Consider the following 26,879-nt stretch of genomic DNA (forward strand, 5'->3'; position numbering starts at 1 on the left):
GGGGTGCTACTATAATTACAAGCCACCTGGTTTCAGTCCTGGTAACAAGTTTTTCTGACCACAGTAGCAAATGTGAAGGCACGAGTATTACTAAGAAAGGGTGGCTATGACATTTTGGAGAGGCAGGGAGAGGATAATTTAAATTTGCTTAATTGCCTCTGCATTTTCATCGCTTTCTTCTACAGCACGTATTCACTTGTTCATTTTTTTATTGTCTGGTCTTCGCTCAAGAATGTAAGCTCTATGAGGGCAGGGATGTGGCTTCTTTTGTTTGTTGCTGGGTCCCACACCAAGAATAGTTCTCGGTGCATAGCAGGTGCTCAATAAACATCTGAATGAATGTACTCACAGCTGAATGGTGTACTCTAAACGAATAATGGATGAAGAATCAAAACACACAGAAAAAAAAAATCCTCACAGTTTGAAAGTCTAAACAGCCTCAGCATTCAAAGAGCAGGAGGCAGAACCATTGCCAAGGTCTGGGGCTGAGGATGCAATAAAGAAGGCCCCAGTGACCATCCGGCTGTGGCGCGGTTGAAGGCATCCTTCACCCCGCCCACCTCCGACTTGCGACATCTTTTCTCCGGACGCTCTCTAACCTCCGGTTCACCTGCTTCAGCCCCTAGGACCGCTCTAGTCCACGCCCTCCTATTACACTCTGACCCCAGGCGCCCCCTCTGAGAGTCCCTTTCGAACCCCCGGGACTCCCGCGCTGCCTCTTTCCCGATGCCCTCCACTCCGGGGCTCCTGCGCCGCCCCCTTCGAAGAGGCCCTCGAATCCCGGGACCCCCGCGCCGCCCCCTCCCCACACGCCGCTCGAACCCGCCCCCCGCCCCGCCCCCGCGTGGTCCGCACGGACAGACTCGCGCTGCACATCGCTCCCCCCGCGCCCGCCTCTGCGGCTGCGCGCTGGCGGGGCCGAGGCCGAGGCGAGGGGGTCGCGCCGCGGGCCGGCGGAGCTGCTGTGGCGGCGGCGGCGGCTGCGGGAGACAGAGCGAGCCCGGCGGCCGGGCAAACCCCCGAGGGAACGGAGGAAGCGGTCATGTCTCGCTACACGAGGCCCCCCAACACCTCCCTGTTCGTCAGGAACGTCGCGGACGCCACCAGGTGAGCGGCGGCGGGTCCGCAGGTTGGGGCGCGGGGGAGGGGCGGGTAACGGCCGCGACGCAGAGCCCGGCGGGGCTAACCCGCACCTCCCCGCCAGCCGGCCCGGGGCTCGCCGTGGAGGAGCATCTCCAGAGGCCGGCGGGAGTCCTCGGGCTGCTCGGGGCCTGGGCGGGACTCGCGCCTCCGCCCTCCCGCCCGGCCTTCCGCCCCGGCGCGGCCCCGTCTCCGGGCCCCGCCGCCCTTGACCGCCCCTCGCACCTGGGCGGCTGGCCGGTGCCTGTTCCTCGCGGAGAGAACAGGAGGAGCGCCTGCTGCCCCTGTTTGGGAGCCACGGTCACTCCCCGCCTCCGCCCCTGAGAGTTCCTCGGGCTAATGCCAGCGTCTCGCTCCTTTGTCGTTGTGCAGGGATAAAGCCGCGCATCTCACTACCTAGATGGGAAGGAATTGGGGATGGTGAGAACGCGTTAGGGAATAGTGCGTACCTTGGGCCTTACGACTCCCTTTCCCTGTAGTCAGTAGTCTGGTTTACTTACAGGTGGCGCTGGTTAAATTTTATTTGTTGCACAATTTTATACTGTATACAAAGGATAACTTCAGTGAATGAGATTTATGTGTTTTTCTTTAAAGTTTTGAGTGCAATGTAAACACTCAATGGTTTGGAGAGACTCCCTGTTCGATTCTGTTGCATTCAGCCCACCCGCCCCCCTTTGGAGAATCCTGTCTGCATAGTTTCTAACATTGACTGCTTATAGCTGTGTCTTTCTCCCTCAATAGGAGCCAGAGGGGATGGGGGGGGGATTAGTAGACATTTTCGTTTCACTGGGCTTGCTTAATTTTCTCCACAACCCTCCTCCCCATCCCAGTCTTTATAGTTATGCAAGATTATCTTGTGGTCCATAAGGGAAAGCTGAAATTCAGAGTGTCAGTGACTTACCTGGGGCTTCACGGCTGGAAATATATTGGAGCCTTTGACTCCAGCGCTATCAGGAGTAATCATTATAATTTACTTTTGAGAAGTAAATTTTAAGTCTCTTTTAGAAACTTGATTTCTGTTAATAATATATATATATGTATGTCACAACTATAGACTGTGAGTTAACATACTTTATGCCTGTGTTTACATGTCTTCGCTCAACTTGTTTATCAGTGTATTACATAGAAAGCGAAATTTATAATTTGGGTAAGGTTAAACAAACCACTTGTATACTGAATAAGATTGCAGTGCACCCCACTCCAGTACTCTTGCCTGGAAAATCCCATGGGCGGAGGAGCCTGGTAGGCTGCAGTCCATGGGGTCGCTAAGCGTTGGACACTACTGAGCGACTTCACTTTCACACATTGCAGAAGGAAATGGCAACCCACTCCAGTATTCTTGCCTGGAGAATCCCAGGACAGGGGAGCCTGGTGGGCTGCCGTCTATGGGGTCGCATAGAGTAGGACACGACTGAAGTGACTTAGCAGCAGTGCCAACAAAAAAATGTAAGGTTTCCAATTCTAATGACCATAGAAGCCAACCAAGGTAATATGAATGAATGAGTGAAGGTGTCAGGTTAAAGCCCATAGAATGGTGTGGGCTGTTGCAAATGGAAAAGAACATGGGCCATCTCAAGGGGACAGCGGCTGCTGCCAAGCTTTAGCTGATAACGGCTGTATAGGCATTTGGACTTGTGGCCACATCGTTTTAATTTTCAAAAGAAGTCAAAAGCCTGTATTTTGTGTGTGTAAACTGTCAGTTTCAAACTGTTGGCAGTATCTAAGTTGAATTATACGAAATTGCCATTTTTGTAGTTTGAAAAGCTATAAAATATTGGCATTTCCATGTTTCAGCACTTTTTGTTAAATGTTTAAACATTGTGCAGGCCAGATAACACACACAGACACACATGTATGTGTGATGCATGATCTCTGATCTAGATAATCAAGAATGATAATTGAGATCTATTTATTTCTTTTTCCATCTTTTCCACAACTTTTTAACATTGCCACTGGGCAGTGAAGGGTGGGGAGGGCAATCAAAATCTAGGAGGTTTGAAGTAGTGAAATTACAGTAATCCTAACATTTGTTGAGTACTCATTGTGTACCAGGCACTGTACTAAAAACTTTACATATATTATTTTATCAAGTTTTCAATAACCTTATATAACAGATGAAAATGTGAGATTTTAGAGAGATTAAGAATCTTGACTAAAACTGCTCAGCTGTTGACTAGTGTTACGAAAGTAGAATCATCACATGTAACCTTAATAGTTTTTTTTGTACAAGGTGGCATAGAGTTTAACTAGCAATATGATACCTAGACACATTTTAATTTTTTAACATTTGCTATGCTTATAAAGAAAATCATTGGGATAAATGTTAAATGGGGTATAAAATTATATACAATATGTTTTCAGTTATATAAAATGAAGGGAAAAACTATATAAACACATAATCCACGCATATAGAAAATAAGCTTAGAAAGAAATCTCTTTGAGTGGTTTTCTTTATCCTGTTTTCAAATTCTGTTAGTTTTATAACAAAGTCAAATTTTATTTAAAAATTTTCTTTAAAGTAGCTGTTTAATATATATAATAAAGCACAAGCCATTATAACATGCAGGTTAGCAAAAAATTTGTTAGAAATGAAATTCAGCAAAAGAACTAAGGAAAGGTTTAAAAATACATTTTGTAATTTTATAATTTGTGTTATGTTTCTCTTCACTGGTGAAATAAGATGTGGATTGGGAAGAATATTAACTTTAAATCTTTTTGTATAATTTTTTTAATGGCAGATACAGTTTTCTAGTGAAACAAAGCAATGCCCAAATCTCAAATAAAACATTCCTGTTTTGATGCTTAACATCATGTTAGGTTGGGGAGCACCGATCAAGTACTTCTCTTGGACATACTTAGTAGCATTCTTTGGTTATAGTGTGTATGAGGCTTACATTAATATTGGTGTAAGTGGTGATGTAGAAAAAAGCATTAAACAAAATCCAGCTGAATTCATGATAGGAAGGCTCAGCAACCTAGTAATAGAAGGGAACTTCCTCAGGTTATGGACATCTATGAAAAACCTTTAGCTAACAACATACTTAATGATGAAACTGAATGCTTTCTCCTTAAGATCAGAACAAGACAAGGATGTCAACTCTTACAACCACTATTCAACATTTTATTGCAGGTCCTAACCAATGCAACAAGGCAAGAAAAATAAAGACATAAAAATTATAAAGGTAAAAGTAAAACCTGTCCCTGTTCTTAGGTGACATGTTTGTTTACATAAAGCTACAGTAACTGATAGTTTCCTTAAGTTACCAGAATATGAAGTAAATTTAGTGAATATTCTATTTGTATATACTAACAGCAAACAACAAAAACTTTTAAAATTCCTTTTATCTTAGTATCAAAAAACGTACTTAGGAATAAGTTTTGCAAAACCACGTAAAAACCTTTGCATTGAAGATAACAACACATGGCCAAGAGCAATCAAAGACCAACATAAATTAATAAATATACTGTGTGCTCTTAGATTGGAAGGTGAACTGTTATGTTATCAGTTCCATCCCAATTGATTATATTATGGATTCAAGGTATTCCTGATCAAATGCTTTTTAAAAATAGGAACAAATTAATTCTAAAGTATATTAATATGCAAAGGATCTGAATAGCCAAAATAATTTTTAAAAAGGTCACTGAAGCTGGAAGGCTTATATTCCCTGGCTTAAAGATTTACTAAAAAGTTACAATAATCAAAATAGTTTGTTATTGGCCTAAGGATAGACGAATAGATCAATAGAACAGAAAGAAGGTCCGTAAATAATCCACACATATAGAGTCAATTGATTTTTGACAAAGGCACTAAACTAAAGCCTTTAGAAAAAAATCTTTACACCAGATGATGCTGTAACAACTGGATATATATGTAGGGAAAAAATGTACTTTGACCTCTGTCCTACATAATTTGAACTGGATCATTAATTGATATATAAAAGATAAAATGGTAAAGCTTTTAGAAGAAAGCAAAGGAAAATATCTGTATGATTTAGGGATAGGCAGATTTTTTATAAGACAAAGTCATTACCTTAAAAGGGAATACTGAAAAATCAGATTTCTCCAAAATTAAAATTTCTGTTCATTAAGAAAGTAAATAGGTGAGCCAGGGACTGGGAGAAAGTATTCAGAAAGCATATATCTCACAAAGGACTTTTTCTAAGAATAGTAATGAACTTTTTTTATAAGTCAACAATGAAAAGACATGTTATTATTTAAAATGGACAAAAACTCCTAAATGTTCAAGAGAAATACATATGAATGTCCAATTAGCATGTGAAAAAGTGCTCAGCATCATTTGTACAACACAAATGTACAAATTGAAATGCAAAAATTGTAATGCAAATTGCAATGCAAATTGAAACCGCAGCAAGATTCCACTTAATACCCTCTTGAATGGCTAAAATTCAAAAGACTGACAATACAAAGTGCTGACAGAGATGGGCAGAACTGAATCGTACATGTTGTTGGTAGGAGTATAAAATGTTAACCATTTTGCAGAACTGTTTGGCTGTTTCATAGAAATTAAATATATATATCCTCTTTAGCCCAGAAATTCTGACCCTAGAGTAAATGACCCATAAGCATGTAAAGATGTTGAACCTAACTGGTGTTTACAGAAATTAAAATTCAAATAATGAGGTACCCATTCACTTTATATCCTTCAGAAGGCAGGGAGTGAGGAGTTGGATTCTTAGGAATTCTGATGCATGTCTTGAGGAGTAAAAGTTGATTTGGCTGTTTTGAGAACATGTAGTAAAGCTGAAGATACGTATACTCTCCAACCCATCAATTGCATGGCTAGTGGTATATCCCAGAAAACTATGCTACAGTACAATTTGCAGTTAAAAAAAGGAAGCATATTAAATGCTCACCCATAGAAGTGTGTGTAAAATTGTGGTTATCCATAACAATAGCAATACAGAGTTAAAGTGAGTGAACTAGAACACCATGGAGAAATCTCAAGGGTGGAAAAGGCAAGGTTCAAAATTTTACAGGTAATCTGATGCCATTTATGTAGATTTGCAGTAGAAATACAAAGTTATGTAGAGGAATGATGAACACCAGTGATTATCTCTAAGGGAGAAGGAAACAATATCTTACTTCTTAAAAAATACTAAAAATTACAAGTATAGTAAGTATTAAGGCATAATAAATCTTGTTGATGGATACATGGGTGTTTAATATCAAGATAGATTACACCAGAAATACGAAAATAAATGAAAAAAAAAAACAGCTAACAGATGGAGTGGAGACTGAATGAGAGCCAGTTCTTTTGAGAAGGTTCATTCCCTCAGACTTCTGGGATTCTAAGTCTCTATGACACATTGCTCTAGCCTCCTTTATATATCTAGTATCCTTTTCTGTCAGCCACTCACATTTGGTTGATGGAATTGGTTGCCTATGAAGGTACTCATTTGAATTCTAGCTTTGCCGCTGGCTGTGTGCAGCTTTGGGCAAGGTAACTGCTCTCACTTTCAGTCTCCTTGACTGGTAAATGGTAACAGTAATGTGTCCTTCACTCATTAATACAGCAGGTATATTCTGAGGCCTCCTATATGCCAAGCAACTATGCTAGGTACTGAGATATATTAGTGAAGACATCTGCTTTAGAAGTGATTCTCAACCCTGAGCCTCAGAATTGCCTATGAAACCCTTAAAAAAATTAAACATAACTGGGGCTCATCATGGGAAGCACAAATTAGGTCAGGGATTAAAGGATCAGGCTGGAATGCCTGCTTCTATGACATCTCCTTTATAGATGATTCCAATATTCAGGAATGGTTGAGAATTTTTGCTCTGTTAGTCTGTGTTTTATGGGAGCAGGAATTGTGTCTTTCTTGTTCTCCATCATATTCCTAGAGCCTGGCCCATAGTACATACTCAATAAGTATTTGTTGAATGAATAAGTGAAAGAAAAAGACATTGTCACTGTCCTCTAAATCTAAAGTTAACAGTCACTCAGGAAAGGCAGGCAGTTAAGCATGGTATAGTGAATAAAAGAATAAAAATAAAATGAAGTTGTCATGATATCAACATAATATTGGCTACTTGGTCAGTGTTAGTTGAAACTTTATGTAATTCTTAAATTAATATCTCTAGCTTTAATCACTGACTTCTAGTCTTGAGAAAAAATAAAATTGAATTTGTATAACCAGTTTTCAGTTGCTCATAGAATAGAACTTTTATGGCTGTTCCACCATCACCTCAAATTTGGCATTTCTAAATGTGAAAGTTTCTTCTTTTGCCTCTCCTCAATCTTCAATCTAACTCTCTTTTCCAGCTATCTAATTTTTATCTTGGACACCATCTTTCTTCCAGTTGCCCAAGTTAGAAGCTTTGTACTCATCTTTGGGCCCTTTTTTCTATGGAGTATGTTTTGAAATACTCTTTAATTCCTCTAAGCTGTGTTTTATGCTCATAGCTGGTTTTGAATCTCTAAGAGCTCCATGAGGCAGTAGGATATAGTCATTAGGAAGCCAGACTAGTGTCAGATTGTGGGAGTTTGCTTCCAGCTCTGTCTCTTGCTGACTCAGTGATGTTAGGTGACTTTATCTGTCTCTACCCTCATCTGTAAACAACATTTGTAAAGATGTTATGGGAATTAAGTGTTCTTAAGGTGAACAGTGGCTGGTATGTAAATGCATTATAAATGTCAGATTTTAATGCTAAGTGTTTTGTCTCTTCAGTTAAATTGTAAATCCTGAAGAGAAATACTATGCTATGTGTTTCCTTGGTGTCCCCTCTTTAATATCTATGACAGTAGAAAGCATGTAAGTGACTCAAAAATACTTGCCAGATTTGAGGCTCTGGTAGTTATTTTTGCTTTATGTTTACTAATAAAGCATCAATTTTTCTTTTAAAGGCTGAGAAATAACTTTAGGACTTCTTTAGAATCTTATTGCTATCTGACAACATTTAACATAAATATGAAATTATAGTGAGACAAATAAATGTGTTCTTAATGAATAGTTAATAGTACTCTGTATTTTGACAGTTGAAAAGTCTGGTAATAGAAGTAACTTTCAAAAGTGCATATGCTCTATATAAAATAAATAACCAACAAGGATCTACTGTATAGCACAGGGAACTGTACTCAATATTTTGTAATAGAAAAGAATTTGAAAAGGAATGTGAAAAAAAATATAAAAACTAAATCACCATGCTGTACACTTGAAACTAACACAGTATTGTAAATCAGTTATACTTCAGTTTTAAAAAAGCAAAAAAAAATAGTGAATGTGCTGGATCAGTATCCCCAGCCTGAATAAACATAAAAGCCACCTAGAGTGCTTATAAAAATACAAATTTCCAGACCTCTTGAATCAGAATCTCCAAAACTTAGAACTGAGAATTTGTCGTTTTATTTTTTCTTTCTTTTCTAAACCCTGGGTGATTCCTATGAGAGACAATTTTAGATAATTCTAGTCTGGAAAATATACTTTCTTCTGAAGGTTTCAACTGAATTTCTGTAGGCAAAATATTTGAATCTAGCTATTCATATTTCTTTACCTTATTTCTAAAATACTTCAGGCCTGAGGACTTGCGCCGTGAGTTTGGTCGATATGGCCCTATAGTAGACGTTTACATTCCACTTGACTTCTACACCCGCCGCCCAAGAGGATTTGCTTATGTTCAATATCCTTTATTTTACTGTGTGCATGTGCATAGACTACATACATGTGCATATACATATATGTATACACACACATACTCAGGAGCATATTTTATGAAATAATATTGCCTAATTAAATGTGTTTATTTCTTTATCTCAGAAAATCTAAAGCAGTCCACAGTAGCTGGCAAGCGCCCCTCAGTTTGAACCAACCTGTTAGCTAGAATCCAAGCATAAACCGAGCAGGCGAGACAAAAGGCACCTAAAGTTCAAGCATCAAGGAGTAAAGAGGGAGGGTGGACACAAATATAAAGACCTGGAAGAGGGGAAGTCTTTACCAAGCAAAAGACAAAGCCAACACCAGGTTGAGACTTCGGCTTTCCTACATTTACTCAGAGTTCCAGGATCAAAGCCAAGTCTGATTTTGTTGGTTCTGCGTCTCTTATAAAGTCCATCTTGCAAGCCCTAAAGAATAAAGGTCAAGGTTCAAGATCAAGTGACACTGAGGTAATTGCCTAAGTCTCATTTTGTATTGCATTACTTGAGCTTTTTCTGTTTTTAAAAAGTTAAACCAGTGACAACCTCCTGAAATACAGCTAGTTGGTTTATATAGTTTGTTTCCATTTTAGTTAGGTTTATTATATAATTTACATAGATAAGGGAGTTCCGTGGGATATATAATTCCAGATGTTAACAGATTGTTCATAGATGTTAACAGATTGTTTATATATTTCTTTTATAATAATATCCAAAGTAATAAAAACATAAAGGTATTTTAAAGCAGTAGGTTCAGAGTCAAATATGATCACTTTTAAAGGACCAAATCGGTTTTGAATATATGTTTTAGCTCACTTATATGTGTGCACGTTTGTTTATAAGTAAATTTCTCCTAAATTAATTTAAAAAGCCTTTTAATGAAAGTAATTTTAATTTCAGAATGAAAGCTTCTGTGTACTGATTTTTACCTGAAATACTGAAAAACCTGGTAAATCTTTTACCTAAGAGAAGGGAGTGAGTCCTGCCTAAATGTTTTATTTGATAATACTAGCCAGTGTTGGACTTATTCTCATGTTTCAGATTACATGCATTCTACAACTTTTAATATATACATTAAAAATACAGTTAAAGATTTGTTTCTGTTCTTTTTATTTTCAGACTCACTCTTCAGAATCATAATGGGGCATTTGTTTTGATAGTGATATTTTTTCTGATTTTTCAATTATGTTAGAGATATGACCTTAAAAACTTGAGCTTGTTTTTCCTAATAATTTCATGCCACCTGTAAATTATTAAAAAAAAATAATATTTTTGATATCTGATGTTCAAAGTGTCCTTAACAGCTAGTCATATTTGAAGATGTTCGTGATGCTGAAGACGCGCTTTATAACCTCAATAGAAAGTGGGTATGTGGCCGTCAGATTGAAATACAGTTTGCACAAGGTGATCGCAAAAGTAAGTGTGACTTAATAGCAGATCTTGCTTTTTTAGCAGGATGAGTTTCAGCAATGACAAATTTTTTAATTTAAAATTATTTCAGAATATAATACTATTTGAGTGGCTTATTTATTGAATGATTGTTTATTGAGGTTTTCAGGTAATGAATTATAAATCTTGAACTTCATATTCTAGCACCAGGCCAGATGAAATCAAAAGAACGTCACCCTTGTTCTCCAAGTGATCATAGGAGATCAAGAAGCCCTAGCCAAAGGAGAACCCGAAGTAGAAGTTCCTCATGGGGAAGAAATAGGCGGCGGTCGGATAGCCTTAAAGAGTGAGTACAAAATAAAAGGGGATTGAAAACTTAATTTTCTGCTGTTTGCAGAAAACATTTTAAAGAGTTTTCAAAAATAGGACACCAGAATCATTTTATTTAATATAAATAAAGAAGCAACTTTTTTAGAAGGATATGCTCCTCTCAATTTATAATGTATTGTTATTTTAACTTGGGTTTGTTAGATACCTTCCAGTGTGTTCATTTTATGACAGACTTAAGTTCAACCTTTCTAATAGAAAGATAATATATACTGAGGAAAAAAGCAAAAATTTAAAGTTGTATACTAGACAATAAAATGAGGATTTTAAATAAAAAATTTTTAAATGAACCCCCAAATTAAGAATATGAGGCCTGATAATTAAAAACTCATGTGAAATAAAATATAATCATTTGTGAAAGAAAGTTGACCAAAATGTGAATCAATGTATTTATAAAAAGCAAATTATTTCAAAAATAAATTCCAAGTATGGTAGTATTGTAGGAAGAAAATATAAAAGCACTAGATTTTTAAGAAAAAGATATTTACAAGTTATCTATTTTTCCTGCTAGGAGTTAGTTTCTATTAGAATAATAGGAAATTGCAGTGGAAATTACTTGATGCTGTTTTAGTCATAACTGAAATTGTATTAGCATACCTAAATTCTACCACTTACTGTTTTTCTCTTGAGTTTTAATGCTGTAGTTTTTTTATAGGCATATGGAATTTTAAGGTGAATTCTGTTCGTATAGATTGATCAGCATTTACACTCTTTCTATGAGTAAAAGGAGTTGACTCTCCTGGGACTTCCTTCACAATCCAGTGGTTAAGTCTTCGGGCTTCCACTGCAGGGGACTTATCTTGGGTTTGATCCCTGGTTAGGGAACTAAGCTCCCACATGCCACATGGCGCAGTTAGTGATAAGAAAAGAAAGAGTTGGCTCTCCGGGCCATATATCTAAGCTGTCCAATGACAACATAACCTCAAATCAGAGCTGATCTGTAGAGCAGCTCACTTTCACTCCACTCTCTCCGTTCCTCAACTCCCAGGAGCCTATACAAGGAAGACACACCAACATAGGGTGTGTGTACCTGAGCTAGACAGTCTTTACCCCAAGTACCTAGTTCTAAAAACAAGACTGTAAAGTGGCCTGGCTCCAGTCCCTCCAACCAAGTGGAAAGAAAAGACAGGAAGAGAGAAATATCTGAGAATCCTGATTACTAGAAAATGTGGCCGATTCAGAGCCCTAGAATCTTAACATGTCAGATCAGTCCCTCTCCTTGGGTTTGAACCAAATGTTTTGATTTTGGCACATTCTTAGGGAGGCATGCAAGTAAGAGGAAGCCTTGAGTTCCTTTTATAAGCCAGGAGAACCCAGGTCAGGATTGAGCCATCACCAAGGTGGGTGAAGAAATATTTAGGAACAGTTATGTTTTGGTCTGGAATTTGATTCTTTTTATCATACTTGGTCTGATAGTGTAAGAATATAAACCTCCCATGAATCTGTGGAGAATAATCCATTTTGTTCCATGGCTAAAGGAAAGCCATTTTACTACTGATTATTTGAGATTTTGACACCAATATACTCAAATACAAGTTACATTTATAGAACCTAAAATGTGGTGAGAACAAATTAAGAAATTTTATATGCCATGTGTGTAGCAAAGTCACACCAATACCACTGGTATTGCTTCTGACTTCACAAAGGACTTGAGTAGTATGAATGATATTCAGCATTTCACATTACTATAAGTTAATGGTTTATATACAAAAAATCAAACTAGATATAATATTGTACCTAAAGCAGTACTTTCCTAACTTACTAAATGATAACCAGTGGTCTTGGTGAAAAAGAGTAAAAGAAAAGGAGAAAATTGTCCATCTGATTCATTAAAAATATAAGCTGTTTCCAAATGCATTAGAGCCTTAATCAACCAACTTTTCTCCTGATTGATCTAGAGAAGTGAATATTCACAGCATTTTCTGCCTTCTAGTGGCAGTAAAGTATACTACTTGTCTGGAGAAAAATAAACAAAAAAAGACTCAGTTCCCAGTCACTGTGGAGTATCAGGAATAGAAAGAACCACATTTTCTTATAAGACAGTATAGTTCTACTTTGTTCTAGTTATAGTTCTAGAGGATTAAGACTGTTGCTTAAACTCTGTGACCTCAGTGGTTTTTGTTTGCAGTTACATTGTTTGTTGTTCAGCCACTCAGTCCTGTCAGACTCTTCAAGACCCCATGGACTGCAGCACACAGAGGGTTCCCTGTCCTTCACTGTCTCCTGGAGTTTGCTCAAACTCATGTCCGTTGAGTTGATGCCGTCCAAGCATTTCATCCTCCGTCACACCCTTTTCCTGCCCACACTCCTTGCCAGCATCAGGGTCTTTTCCAGTGAGCCAGCTCTTTGCATCAGGTGGCCAGAGTATCAGAGCTTCAGCATCAGTCCTTCCAGTGAATATTCAGAATGTTTTCCTTTAGGATGGACTGGTTGGATCTCCTTGCCGTCGAAGGGACTTTCAGGAGTCTTTTCCAGCACCACAGTTGGAAAGCATCAATTCTTTGGGGCTCAGCCTTCTTTATGGTCCAGTTCTCACATCTTTACATGACTACTGGAAAACCATACAGCTTTGAGTATACAGACCTTTGTTAGCAAAGTGATGTCTCTGCTTTTTAATATGTTGTTTAGGTTTGTCATAGCTTTTCTTCCAAGGAGCAAGTATCTTTTAATTTTCATGGCTGTGGTCACCATCTGCGGTGATTTTGGAGCCCAAGAAGATAAAGTCTGTCACTGTTGCCATTGTTTCCCCACTATTGGCCATGAAGTGATGGGACTGGATGCCATGATCTTCATTTTTTGACTGTTGAGTTTTAAGCCAGCTTTTTTACTCTCCTCTTTCATCTTCATCAAGAGGCTCTTTCCTGTTCACTTTCTGCCATTATGGTGGTGTCATCTGCGTATCTGAGGTTATTGATATTTCTCCTGGCAATCTTGATTCTAGCTTGTGCTTCAGCCAGCCTGGCATTTCGCATGAGGTACTCTGCATATGAATTAAATAAGTAGAGTGACAATATACAGCCTTGATGTACTCTTTTCCCAGTTTTTAACCAGTCCATTGTTCCATGTCCTGTTCTAATTGTTGCTTCTTGACCTGCATATGGTTTTCTCAGGAGGCAGGTAAGGTGATTTGGTATTCCCATCTCTTGAATTTTCCACAATTTGTGTGATCTACACAGTCAAAGGCTTTAGCATAGTCAGTGAAGCAGAAGTAGATGTTTTTTGAAATTCCCTTGCTTTTCCTATGATCCAGTGGATGTCGGCAATTCGATCTCTGGTTCCTCTGCCTTTTCTAAATTCAGCCTGTACATCTGGAAGTTGCACTGTAGACCCCTGGCTTAAAGGATTTTGAGCATTACCTTGCTAGCATGGGCAATGAGCTCAGTTGTTTGGTAGTTTGAAGATTCTTTGGCATTGCACTTCTTTGGAATTGGGATGAAAACTGACCTTTTCCAGTCCTGTGGCCATTGCTGAGTTTTCCAAATTTGCTGGCCTACTGAGTGCAGCACTTTAAGAGCATCATCTTTTAGGATTTGAACCAGCTCAGCTGGAATTCCATCACCTCCATTAGCTTTATTTGTAGCGATGCTTCCTAAGAACACTTGACTTCACACTCTAGGATGTCTGGCTCTAGGTGAGTGATCACACCATAGTGGTTATCCGGGTCATTAAGACCTTTTATTGTATGGTTTTTCTGTGTATTCTTGCCACCTCTCCCTAATATCTTCTACTTCTGTTAGGTCCATACCATTTCTGTCCTTTATTGTACCCATCTTTGCATGAAATGTTCCCTTAGTATCTCTGATTTTCTTGAAGAGATCTCTAGTCTTTTCCATTTTGTTGTTTTCCTCTGTTTCTTTGCATTGTTCACTCAGTTCTTTAATCTTTCGGCTGCTGTTTTTGGCTAACCTCTTAGAGTCTTACATGTGCAAAGTAGATAGTGGCCAATGACTTAAGGAAAATTTATAGGCAGAGTTTAGGGTGGGGTGAGGTGGTTTATCTGCATTTTCCTCATCTCTAGGATTTTTGTCTGTTAAGTCTTAGCTATTTTGATGGCCCTGAATTCCAAGCTCTGTCTCTTCAGCTTAGTCCAGTAGCTATTTTCTAGTTGAGCTTAATTCTCCCATTCTGGCTTTTGGAAAACGGTCTCAGGAAAAGAGCTATGGCTTATAACCCTTCAAGTTCTGCTTTTGTTGGTTATTCTCCAATGCCTTTTAACAGTTGTTTTATAAGTGTTGTCTCAGTTCAGTTCAGTCGCTCAGTCGTGTCCGACTCTTTGCAATCCCATGAATTTCAGCACGCCAGGCCTCCCTGTCCATTACCAACTCCCTGAGTTCACTCAGACTCACATCCATCGAGTCGGTGATGCCATCCGGCCATCTCATCCTCTGTCATCCCCTTCTCCTCCTGCCCCCAATCCTTCCCAGCATCAGAGTCTTTTCCAATGAGTCAGCTCTTCGCATGACGTGGCCAAAGTACTGGAGTTTCAGCTTTAGCATCATTCCTTCCAAAGAACACCCAGGGCTGATCTCCTCTAGAATAGACTGGTTGGAACTCCTTGCAGTCCAAGGGACTCTCAAGAGTCTTCTCCAACACCACAGTTCAAAAGCATCAATTCTTTGGTGCTCAGCTTTCTTCACAGTCCAACTCTCACATCCATACATGACCACAGGAAAAACCATAGCCTTGACTAGACGGACCTTTGTTGGCAAAGTAATGTCTCTGCTTTTCAATATGCTATCTAGGTTGGTCATAACTTTCCTTCCAAGGAGTAAGTATCTTTTAATTTCATGGCTGCAGTCACCATGTGCAGTGATTTTGGAGCCCAAAAAAATAAAGTCTGACACTGTTTCACATCTATTTCCATGAAGTGATGGGACCAGATGCCATGATCTTAGTTTTCTGAATGTTGAGCTTTAAGCCAGTTTTTTCACTCTCCACTTTCACTTTCATTAAGAGGCTTTTGAGTTCCTCTGTACTTTCTGCCATAAGGGTGGTGTCATCTGCATATCTGAGGTTATTGATATTTCTCCCGGCAATCTTGATTCCAGTTTGTGCTTCCTCCAGCCCAGTGTTTCTCATGATGTACTCTGCCTATAAGTTAAATAAGCAGGGTGACAATATACAGCCTTGACGTACTCCTTTTCCTATTTGGAACCAGTTTGTTGTTCCATGTCCAGTTCTAACTGTTGCTTCCTGACCTGCATATAGATTTCTCAAGAGGCAGATCAGGTGGTCTGGTATTCCCATCTCTTAAAAGAATTTTCCACAATTTATTGTGATCCACACAGGCAAAGGCTTTCGCATAGTCAATAAAGCAGTAATAGATGTTTTTCTGGAACTCTCTTGCTTTTTCGATGATCCAGCAGATGTTGGCAATTTGATCTCTGGTTCCTCTGCCTTTTCTAAAACCAGTTTGACCATCTGGAAGTTCATGGTTCACGTACTTCTGAAGCCTGGCTTGGAGACTTTTGAGCGTTACTTTACTAGCATGTGAGATGAGTGCAATTTTGCGGTAGTTTGAGCATTCTTTGGCATTGCCTTTCTTTGGGATTGGAATGAAAACTGACCTTTTCCAGTCCTGTGGCCGCTGCTGAGTTTTCCAAATTTGCTGGCGTATTGGGTGCAGCACTTTCACAGCATCATCTTCCAGGATTTGAAAGAGCTCAACTGGAATTCCATCACCTCCACTAGCTTTATTCGTAGTGATGCTTTCTAAGGCCCACTTGACTTCACATTCCAGGATGTCTGGCTCTAGGTCAGTGATCACACCATCATGATTATCTGGGTTGTGAAGATCTTTTTTGTACAGTTCTTCTGTGTATTCTTGCCACCTCTTCTTAATAGCTTCTGCTTCTGTTAGGTCCATACCGTTTCTGTCCTTTACCGAGTCTATCTTTGCATGAAATGTTCCCTTGGTATCTCTAATTTTCTTGAAGAGATCTCTAGACTTTCCCATTCTGTTGTTTTCCTATATTTCTTTGCATTGATCTCTGAGGAAGGCGTTCTTATCTCTCCTTGCTATTCTTTGGAACTCTGCATTCAGATGCTTATATTTTTCCTTTTCTCCTTTGCTTTTCGCTTCTCTTCTTTTCACAGCTATTTGTAAGGCCTCCCCAGACAGCCATTTTGCTTGTTTGCATTTCTTTTCCTTGGGGATGGTCTTGATCCCTGTCTCCTGTACAATGTCATGAGCCTCCGTCCATGGTTCATCAGGCACTCTATCTATCAGATCTAGTCCGTTAAATCTATTTCTCACTTCCACTGTATAATCATAAGAGATTTGATTTAGGTCATACCTGAATGGTCTAGTGGTTTTCCCTACTTTCTTCAATTTAAGTCTGAATTTCACAGTAAGGAGTTCATGATCTGAGCCACAGTCAGCTCCCAGTCTTGTTTTTGCTGACTGTATAGAGCTTCTCCGTCTTTGGCTGCAAAGAATATAATCTAGCCTTTTAATATAGCTTTTTTTTAATGGGAAGATTGTTCTAGAACAAGTTGCTCTGTCATGTCAAGATTCAGAAGTCCTCCATCTAGGTTTTTGTTTTTATTAACATTATTTAATATTCTTAGATAGTTTCTTTTTATCTTTTTTCCCCTTTCAGATTTTCTTACCTCTTAGGAATTATGTAACCCAGACTAAATATGCAAAATATATTTTTCAGAACTGACTCATAAAAGATACCCAGCAAAGTCAAAATCTTTTGGTCAAATATTACAAACTTGTACATATTTTTGAACCAAAAGCACTCATAATAAAATTAGAATTTTTTTCTCCAACAAAAGCGCAACTAATGTTATGTAAAGTATATAAGTTCCTGAAAGTGTTGTTTCCTAACCTATTAACTATTTTTGTACGAAATATATACTCTGACGTTATGGATGTTTGCAGGTCTCGACACAGGCGATTTTCTTACAGCCAATCTAAATCTCGCTCCAAATCACTACCCAGGCGGTCTACCTCAGCAAGGCAGTCAAGAACTCCAAGAAGGAATTCTGGTTCTAGAGAGCGGTCAAGGTCCAAGTCCTTGCAGAAAAGGTCCAAGTCAATAGGAAAATCACAGTCAAGCTCACCTCAGAAGCAGACTAGCTCAGGAACAAAATCAAGATCACATGGAAGACATTCTGACTCCATAGCCAGATCCCCATGTAAATCTCCCAAAGCGTATACCAATTCTGAAACAAAAGCACAAACAGCGAAACACTCTCATTTTCGATCACATTCCAGATCGAGGAGTTACCGTCATAAAAACAGTTGGTGAACAGCAACAGAAGAATGCTCTGTAGTGTTAATATAGGTTATTAAACTTCTCATTATGTTGAATAAAAATTCTTGAAGGCTTACAGAAAATGTGAGTTGATATTAGTTACTTTGGGCATGTATAAGAAATAAAGGCTCTCTCACTTGGGTTAATGAAGATTTGGTCTAAGGACCCACACCACAAATATGATGTGAGTGATGTCCCATTTTATGGACCGTTTTTTGCTTACATTGTGGCAGAAGAGTACTTTTTAGAGGAAATGTATAAAGTGGAACTAAATTAGAAACTTTGATTTGGATATTAAGTATTAACAGTAATTAAAAAAAATATTTTTTACTTTAAAGCACTTTCATGTAAAAGTAATGATGACTATATAATTGCATAAGGCAAACTTAAGACTGTTTGACACTGTACGTCTCCTTTGTGTTTTCTCTTTAAACTTGGGGCAATTCCTGATGGTATTAGTTCTGTATCACAAAATACTGACATTTCTAAAAGTAGAGTTTATGTAGAGATCAAGCATTCAAAAGATACTCTTTCCTAGGCTTAAAAAAGGTTCCTGAGTGGAACAGTATAGATAAATTGATACTAAGTTGTATCCTGTATCATGTTCATTCATGTCAGAAATATCAAAACATTTGAAAAATACTGAATTTTGAATGGTTTGAGACTGCTATAAAAATGATGTGCAACACTCATAGTCCAAAAATATTCATATCAAGCCTTATACATATGAAGATTGGTACATTTTATATAAAATCACATTTTATACCATTAATTCTGCATACCTACTTTTCATCTGTTACTTAGTGGTTTCTTTTTAGAGCTTTTGTTCAAGACTTTAAATGGTATTAGAATAAGTCTTGTTTATTTTTGAAAATGTTTAGTACCTTGTATTAAACTCAAGACTGCATTTTCAGAAAACATCTTCTCAGTACGGGATTTACATTACACTGCCCTTCGTTTTTTAAAGCCAAATAGCTTTATTGATATTCTTTTGTAGTTGTTAAAACAGAATTTCTTTAAAAATGTGTTTGTAGTTTATGTTTTTCAGAGGGTTTGGTAGTATTTGTGATAAAATGATTTTGCATATGGTTATTATAGGGGATATATTTATAGAGCTCTACTTGTGTACCTTGTTGAATTATATTGAAATTAAAAGTTCTCAGCCCATACAGTTAATATTTGTATCTAGAATGCTTAAAAAAAAAATCTGTTTTATATTTTTAGCATATAGGAGCCAGTGTTGCTTCTGTTTGTTTTGAATACAAATTCCATTTTTTTTTTTTTTTTTGCATTTTACATCCTGTGTGTAAGAAATAACTTTACAAAATAATTTATATGCTGGTGGTAATTGGATAAGTACCGTAAATTCGTGTATTCTGTACTTTCTGAATAGATTTTCTCTCTTTAATCATAGCAAAATTTATTTCAAAACTACAGCTCTTTGAGGTGTTCAGATGTAATAAAAATTAGTTATAAAATTATGTGGCACTATTGAAAATTGAAAGGATAGTCTGAAGAAAGAGCAAGACAAACAGTAATTTTTTGTATTTTCTAAATAAATGTTTTGGTTTATGTACACATATATGTAGTTATTGTGGATACTAACTATGAATTGATTATAGTGTCTACATTTAATCACATTTCAGTAAAAAGTTAATAAGGCAGTGTTTCTGAACATGCTTAATCCTTCGATTTACTCTGATTTGGTTTGTCCACTGTAATTGCTAGACTGCTTATGAGGATGCTGTTTGGTTTGATGGAAAAACTGGAATGATAATAGTTTAAACTTTATGATTATTTAATATGTGCTTGGCAATGCTCTGTAAAGTTTAACATTACTCACTCATCACAAAAACTTTATGAGGGCAGTACCACTGCAGATAAGGTAAGTGAGATGAAGAGAGGTTAAATGACATGCACAAACAAGGTCACACAACAGACTTTGTAGCTGGGTGGTGGCTGGGCTCCATACTGCCCTCCCTGATCAGCTTGCTTGTCTTTTTGGAAGACGAACGTCTTTGACAGATATATGCTAAACTAAGATAATATTTAGAGGAAAAGGAGATAATAGAATTAGGAAAAAAAAAAAAACAATTATAGGCTTCAGTGAAACTGGGTTCTGTGAGTAGAAGTTGATTAACAATTATGCTGATACCCTGGAAAATTGTATTCTGGGTTCATCTGTTCTAGGATTCAGTTCTGCTATAGAATTGTTTCTTGGGCCAAAAATAAGAGAGGGTACTTAGGGTAAGATTGTTAAATAAAGCAAATGTATCACCTATCTGTGATCATTTCCTTTAAAGATAGTATATTTATTCAGGTACTTCCCCAGTTTAAATATAGGGGCACTTCCTACCTCCATTTTTTCAGGATTCATAGAGGATCAGATATGTCAGAGAAGGTAAAGATGGCCACTTTGATTGCTTGTTTTCTTTCTCTTGTAAATAATACACATAATTGCTGTATGCTGCTGCTAAGTCACTTCAGTCGTGTCCGACTCTGTGCGACCCCATAGACCGCAGCCCATCAGGCTCTGCCGTCCCTGGGATTTTCCAGGCAAGAACACTGGGAGTGGGTTGCCATTTTCTTCTCCAATGCAGGAAAGTGAAAAGTGAAGTGAAGTAGCTCAGTCGTGTCCAACTCTTAGCGAACCCATGGACTGCAGCTTACCAAGCTCCTCCATCCATGGGATTTTCTAGGCAAGAGTACTGTAGTGGGGTGCCATTGCCTTCTCCTAATTGCTGTATAGCTGCAGACAGATAATGGGGGAACATGCTAAAATTTTTTATCAGGATAGGATTTAATCTTGTGCCACTGGGTTAGTTATCTCTAAATGTACAATATTAACTAATTTCAGGACTTGATGTGTTATCTGAGATACATATATATTAACTTGAGATACTACTATTCTAAGACATGCTCTTCTATTATAAATAAATACAAGTATCTCTCTTTATTCCAGTCCCATTGCATGAGGCAAAATCAGAGTTTAAAAGAAGAAACATTTAGAAATACTTTTACAATTCTTCTAAAGAAAAGTGAAAGTTGCTTAGTCATGTCCAACTATTTGCAACCCTAGAATTCTCCAGGCCAGAATGCTGGAGTGGGTGGCCTTTCCCTTCTCCAGAGGATCTTCCCAACCTAGGGATCAAATCCAGGTCTCCTGCATTGCAGGTGGATTCTTTACCAGCTGAGCCACAAGGGAAACCCAAGAATACTGGAGTGGGTAGCCTATCCCTTCTCCAGAAATCTTCCCAACCCAGGAATGGAACCAGGGTCTCCTGCACTGCAGGTGCATTCTTTACCAACTGAGCTTTTCAGGGAAGCCCATAATTCTATGGAGAAGGCAATGGCACCCCACTCCAGTACTCTTGCCTGGAAAATCCCATGGACGGAGGAGCCTGGTAGGCTGCAGTCCATGGGGTCGCTAAGAGTTGGACACAACTGAGCGACTTCACTTTTCACTTTCATGCATTGGAGAAGGAAATGGCAGCCCACTCCAGTGTTCTTGCCTGGAGAATCCCAGGGACAGTGGAGCCTGGTGGGCTGCTGTCTATGGGGTCGCACAGAGTCGGACATGACTGAAGCGACTTAGCAGTAGCAGCATGATTCTAAACTACATTAAAATTGTAATTTCCTACTTGGAGTTAAAAATTAAATTTGTTTTCCAAACAGGGTGGCAGAGTATCTGGAGTACTTGTATAGCATTGCTGCTTATGCAGAGGATCTTAATCCAGCATCATGAAACCAAAGCTTCAGATCTAGCACCTGTAGATTTTAAAACAAGTCTGTCACTCCTAGTAGTTTAAAAACCAGTGGTTCAGTGATACATCCAGATACCAGTCTCAAAACTCATATATTCAATTAGAGAACATTTAAGCATTAAGTGAAGATTATGAACTTAGCATCTGAATCACTCCCTTGATGAAAATAGGATATTTAGGATCATAGCATTAGCTCCAGCTTTGGTCTTCCAGGTCAGTTTAGGCCCTCTGCAAAATTTATATCTTGTTCAAGATGCTCTTAAATCAAGCAAATTAACCAAGCTTGTGCATACCAGACCAGGCCCCATTGCCTCACATAAACAGCCTCAGGGGATTAAGCACTTCATTCTTGACTGGGCTTCCCTGAATGCCTCCGGGGCCCACCCCACACTTAGAGAATGTTCCTGATGCACTGATCCCATCCCAGGAACACAGTAGAGCTGGGACAGTCCACAAAGAAGGTGGATGGACTATAAAGGAGTCGTGAAGAAATTGGGAAGTTAAAAATAAACCTAGGCTACTATACCCCAGTAATAGTCCCCCCACAAAACATGGTATAATGTTTTAATTATATTGGGGGAAAGGGTTATATGATTACTCTTCTTGAAGCTTTTTGTTTTAGGAATATACAACAATTTTGAATATATGAAAAAGTATCAACTTGTGGAAGTAGATGCTCAAGGGGATTGATGGTTACCATTTTTAAATGTATTATGCAATTTAAAACACCATATTAAACCTACCTCTTAAAGCCTACTTAGTTTATAAACTAGTATTTAAATAGGTTATAAATTAAAATCAGGAATATCTTACTGGTGTGTCAGGTTTCAGGTTCTTTCAGAATGTGGATAGAAAATTTAAAGGGTCAGTCTCCAAATGAGAGAATAACTTGACCACACATTTATTACTGTTTGATCTTACGTATTGCAGCTTGTGTAGGATGAGTAGTTTCTCAGGAAAAGTATAACTGAAACAAGAAGCAAAGTTACAGCTTCCCGAATTCAGGAGTATATTATATGAACTAAATACCTAAGAACTATATGCTTTTTGGAAATGGATGTAGATGTAGATTGAGGAAACCCAGGATTCTTTGCTATGAGCAGCTGTTTCCTAAAGAAATAACTACATTGTAGTTTTCTTAGCTTACTCCTGATAAGTAGTCTTAAAATGCTGTTAAATTGACTTATTTCAACAGAAATCACAATATAAAATAGTCTTCCAGGCTCAAGTGATACCCTGTTTCAGTAGTAAGAAAAAAAATTAATGCTTTTTTTGTGAGGTGAAACTGAAAACCATTCCTATTAAATTTGTGAGGCAGTATCCACTTTGTTGTAATACTTTACACCTTGAGGAAAAAGTACTCTGATGTAAGCTGTATAATTGATTGAATGTTTCAGGGCATTTTTACATTTTAAAAATGAGAAGGAGTGTTACTTAAATTTATTTTAACACTGAAACATAATTTCATAAGAACCTTAAGGAAAAGCATTTACATTCATCATTGTCAGTAAACCTTAAAATGTTCAATGTAGCTGAATTAGAAATACTCAGGCTCTAGTTTTGTTAAGATATTCATTATAATTTTTAATGTGCATATTAAGTCTAACCATTTATTGTTTTATACTTTATAATTTATTCCCTAGTTTTGTCATATAATCTATGTGGAGTTTTTTTTTAATGCCACTTAAAAACATGGATAATAAAATTTTATTCCATGGTATCTCATGAAAAGCACTTGTATAAGGTGCTCTTAGCTGGTTGTCAGTAGTCAAGTATAACTAATACTCAAAGAGGTTTCGGTGACCACACTTCTGTCCATCACCTGTTATCTACTTTTGACTAAAATGTGGTTTTACATGAATATCTATCATGGAAAGTGGAACTACACTTGAAGAATAAATGTAAATGCTTTTAACTTTTCATTAGCTCCACGGATGTTAATTCAGCATCAGAGGTTTTAAAGAGTGGGAGCCAGAGAGTTGCATGCTGCTTTGTCCATCTACTTCCTGGTCACCTCAGTGCTAACCAGCCCTTTGCTGCTGCTGCTGCTAAGTCGTTTCAGTCATGTCCAACTCTGTGCGACCCCATAGACAGCAGCCCACCAGGCTCCCCCGTCCCTGGGATTCCATTTCCTTCTCCAGTGCATGAAAGTGAAGAGTGAAAGTGAAGTCATTCAGTTGTGTCTGACTCTTAGCGACCCCATGAACTGCAGCCCACCAGGCTCCTCCATCCATGGGATTTTCCAGGCAAGAGTACCGGACTGGGTTGCCATTGCCTTCTTCAACCAGTCCTCTAGCCATCCCCTTTCTTCTCCTTTTGGCATCTCATACAAACAGGTATTTCCTTACACTGCTTGTGGATCATTCTTTAACTTTCCTCTCAAACCGTGGGAAGTTATGATAAATGCCCTTCAGAATCTCAATAGTCTCCACCTACTTCCTCCTACTCCTCTAAATTTAGTTTCAAGCTTTAACATTTATTTCAACATTAACATTAAATAACAATTGTCACATTTCCCAAATAAGCCAGTGCTTAAATACATTATCATTTCTCTAATTTTTCAGTTCTTAATTTACAATGATTTTGGTATTTCAGTCACTGACTAGAGTTCTGTTATTTTAGAAGTTAGGACCAAATAAGCAGCCTAGTTGAAAGTGCAAAGAAAAAATATTCAGTTTACAGCCTCAAAAGATTGACTTATTTGTGCTTTATATTTAATGTAAATGAATTTTTGGAATTGTTGGCAAATACTCAATTTGTGTATAATACAGGAGTAATGTGGTTTAATCGCTAAATGGACCCATGAACTGCCTGCCAGGCTCCTCTGTCCATGGGATTTCCCAGGCAAGAATACTGGAGTGCATTGCCATTTTGTTCTCCAGGGGATATTCTCCAACCAGATATCAAACCCAGGTCTCCTGCGTTGCAGGCAGATTCTTCCCTGACTGAGCCACGAGGGAAGCTACTAGGATATTCATTATAATTTTTAATGTGTATAAGCAGCCTTCATTTTCCCTAATTCTGTTAATATTTTGTTGTAGAAATCTTTAGTGAGGTAATCTTACAATGAATACCCATATACTCATTAATTACATAGAGTCTACAATTGAACAGTAAATTATGCTTGATTTATCACATCTTTTCCTCAGTTATTTTGATTTTTAACATTTAGTAAATTTTTGAAAATTGGAATGTTCTTAAGTAGGCTTTTCCAGTTAGCAAAAGAGTGATCAAAAAATCTTGATTATCTTTCATAAACATAATCCTGTTTTCTTAGTTTTAAAATTCAGGGTGTGGTTTCAAAGATCACATGATTTACAGTAACCTAACTTAAAAAGCCTCTTGATGAAAGTAAAGTGGAGAGTGAAAAAGTTGGCTTAAAGTTCAACATTCAGAAAACAAAGATAATGGCATCCGGTCCCAACTTTATTTTTTTGGGCTCCAAAATCACTGCACATGGTGACTGCAGCCATGAAGTTAAAAGACACTCCTTGGAAGGAAAGTTATGACCAACCTAGATAGCATATTGAAAAGCAGAGACATTACTTTGCCAACAAAGGTCCGTCTAGTCAAGGCTATGGTTTTTCCTGTGGTCATGTATGGATGTGAGAGCTGGACTGTGAAGAAGGCTGAGCGCCGAAGAATTGATGCTTTTGAAGTGTGGTGTTGGAGAAGACTCTTGAGAGTCCCTTGGACTGCAAGAAGATCCAACCAGTCCATTCTAAAGGAGATCAGCCCTGGGATTTCTTTGGAAGGAGTGATGCTAAAGCTGAAACTCCAGTACTTTGGCCACCTCATGCAAAGAGTTGACTCATTGGAAAAGACTCTGATGCTGGGAGGGATTGGGGGCAGGAGGAGAAGGGGATGACAGAGGATGAGATGGCTGGATGGCATCACTGACTTGATGGACATGAGTCTGAGTGAACTCAGTGATGGACAGGGAGGCCTGGCGTGCTGTGATTCATGGGGTCACAAAGAGTCGGACACGACTGAGCGACTGAACTGAACTGAAGAAACATTTAAAGAGATTGGACGAGTGCACAGTGATTAGGACCCTGGGAACACTGACTGAAAAGGGAACTCTAACCTTTGATAATCCTTTTGTTCTATTAATGTGAGAGCCCTTAATGTCTGGTCACTTTAAGGGTAATTTCAACTTTGAAAGGGACTGTTAACAGCCATTATTTTATAGCAAGATCTCCCAAATTGTATATCTTTCCAAGATTTTGATAGGAAGAGCCAAAGGCCTCTGGTTCCATGTGGCCAAGCAGAGTGAAATAAAGATCTTCCTGTTTAAAGACCTTACTGTTAGAAGGCAATTTGAGTTCAATTAAATCAAACATTTCCATGTCAGAAATAATCAAAAAGTCACCAGAATGTGTTCATCCTGCCATCTTCTCAAGATTCTAGACTGGTTTGTAATTCGGCTTTGACAACTAATCAAGTTAATTTCTAATCTTAGAACAAAGGAACTATCTGTAATAATTTAGGAGTAGCTTGAAGGATCCTGTGGGCAGAGGAGCCTGGCAGGCTACAGTTCAAAGGGTCACAAAGACTTAGACACAAGTCAGTACAAAGCACATGTAGATACGGGGCTTCCCTTGTGGCTCAGCTGATAAAGAATCTGCCTGCAATGCGGGAGACCTGGGTTTGATCCCTGGGTTGGGAACATGCCCTGGAGAAGGGAAAGTCTACCCACTCCAGTACTCTGGCCTAGAGAATTCCACGGACTGACCTGCTTTCACTTTCACTTTATCTGGTGGCTCAGTGGTAAAGAGTCTGCTTGCCAAGCAGGAGATGTGGATTCAATTCCTGGGTTGGGAAGATCCCCTGGGGAAGGAAATGGCAATCCACTCTAGTATTCTTGCCTGAGAAATCCCATGGATAGAGAAACCTGGTGGGCTACAGTCCATGGGGTCGCAGAGTCCCAACACAACTTAATGACTAAAAAACAACATCTACTTTAGAAAATGAATTCTAAGACCTTGATAATGAACCCTCAGTAAATGTAACACCTATAAATCTTAAATTGTAATTCACAAGCTTAGTTTTGGCAAATACAATTCTTGGGTGTTGGGAATATTACTCATACTTCTTAGCATATTCAATTTAGAACTCCCAAGAAAATTGCAAAGGATATGAAAAGTAATCTGAAAACTGTCAGAGTAAAACAATCTAATCCAAGAGATTTAAAGAAAAAGTTTAATCCAAGCATAAAATAAATTATCCCTAACTCTTAAAATTTCATCCATCCATACCTTCAGAGAATCCTAAAATTTTCAA

At 38.3% G+C, this 26,879-nt stretch overlaps 1 protein-coding gene across 6 annotated transcripts; it reads left to right on the forward strand.

The window, feature by feature from the left end:
- The first annotated feature begins 952 nt into the window (after nt 1-952).
- Nucleotides 953-23,516, forward strand: SRSF12 (serine and arginine rich splicing factor 12). 6 transcript variants are annotated; one of them, XM_061427841.1, is made up of 6 exons: nt 1,027-1,107; nt 4,271-4,322; nt 8,916-9,262; nt 10,084-10,207; nt 10,385-10,526; nt 17,457-23,516. In XM_061427841.1, the coding sequence occupies exons 5-6, from the start codon at nt 10,396-10,398 to the stop codon at nt 17,824-17,826; spliced, it is 501 nt and encodes a 166-aa protein (XP_061283825.1). In that variant the 5' UTR covers nt 1,027-1,107; nt 4,271-4,322; nt 8,916-9,262; nt 10,084-10,207; nt 10,385-10,395; the 3' UTR covers nt 17,827-23,516. The 6 variants fall into 6 exon arrangements, with proteins under 6 accessions (XP_061283821.1, XP_061283824.1, XP_061283825.1 ...); XM_061427839.1 differs by lacking the exon at nt 1,027-1,107 and adding an exon at nt 1,472-1,560; XM_061427843.1 differs by lacking the exon at nt 1,027-1,107 and adding an exon at nt 1,476-1,560 and having other exon boundaries at nt 10,096-10,207.
- The last annotated feature ends 3,363 nt before the right edge of the window (nt 23,517-26,879 follow it).

This window comes from Bos javanicus, chromosome 9, assembly GCF_032452875.1.
Source record: "Bos javanicus breed banteng chromosome 9, ARS-OSU_banteng_1.0, whole genome shotgun sequence".
Classification (NCBI taxonomy): domain Eukaryota; kingdom Metazoa; phylum Chordata; class Mammalia; order Artiodactyla; family Bovidae; genus Bos; species Bos javanicus.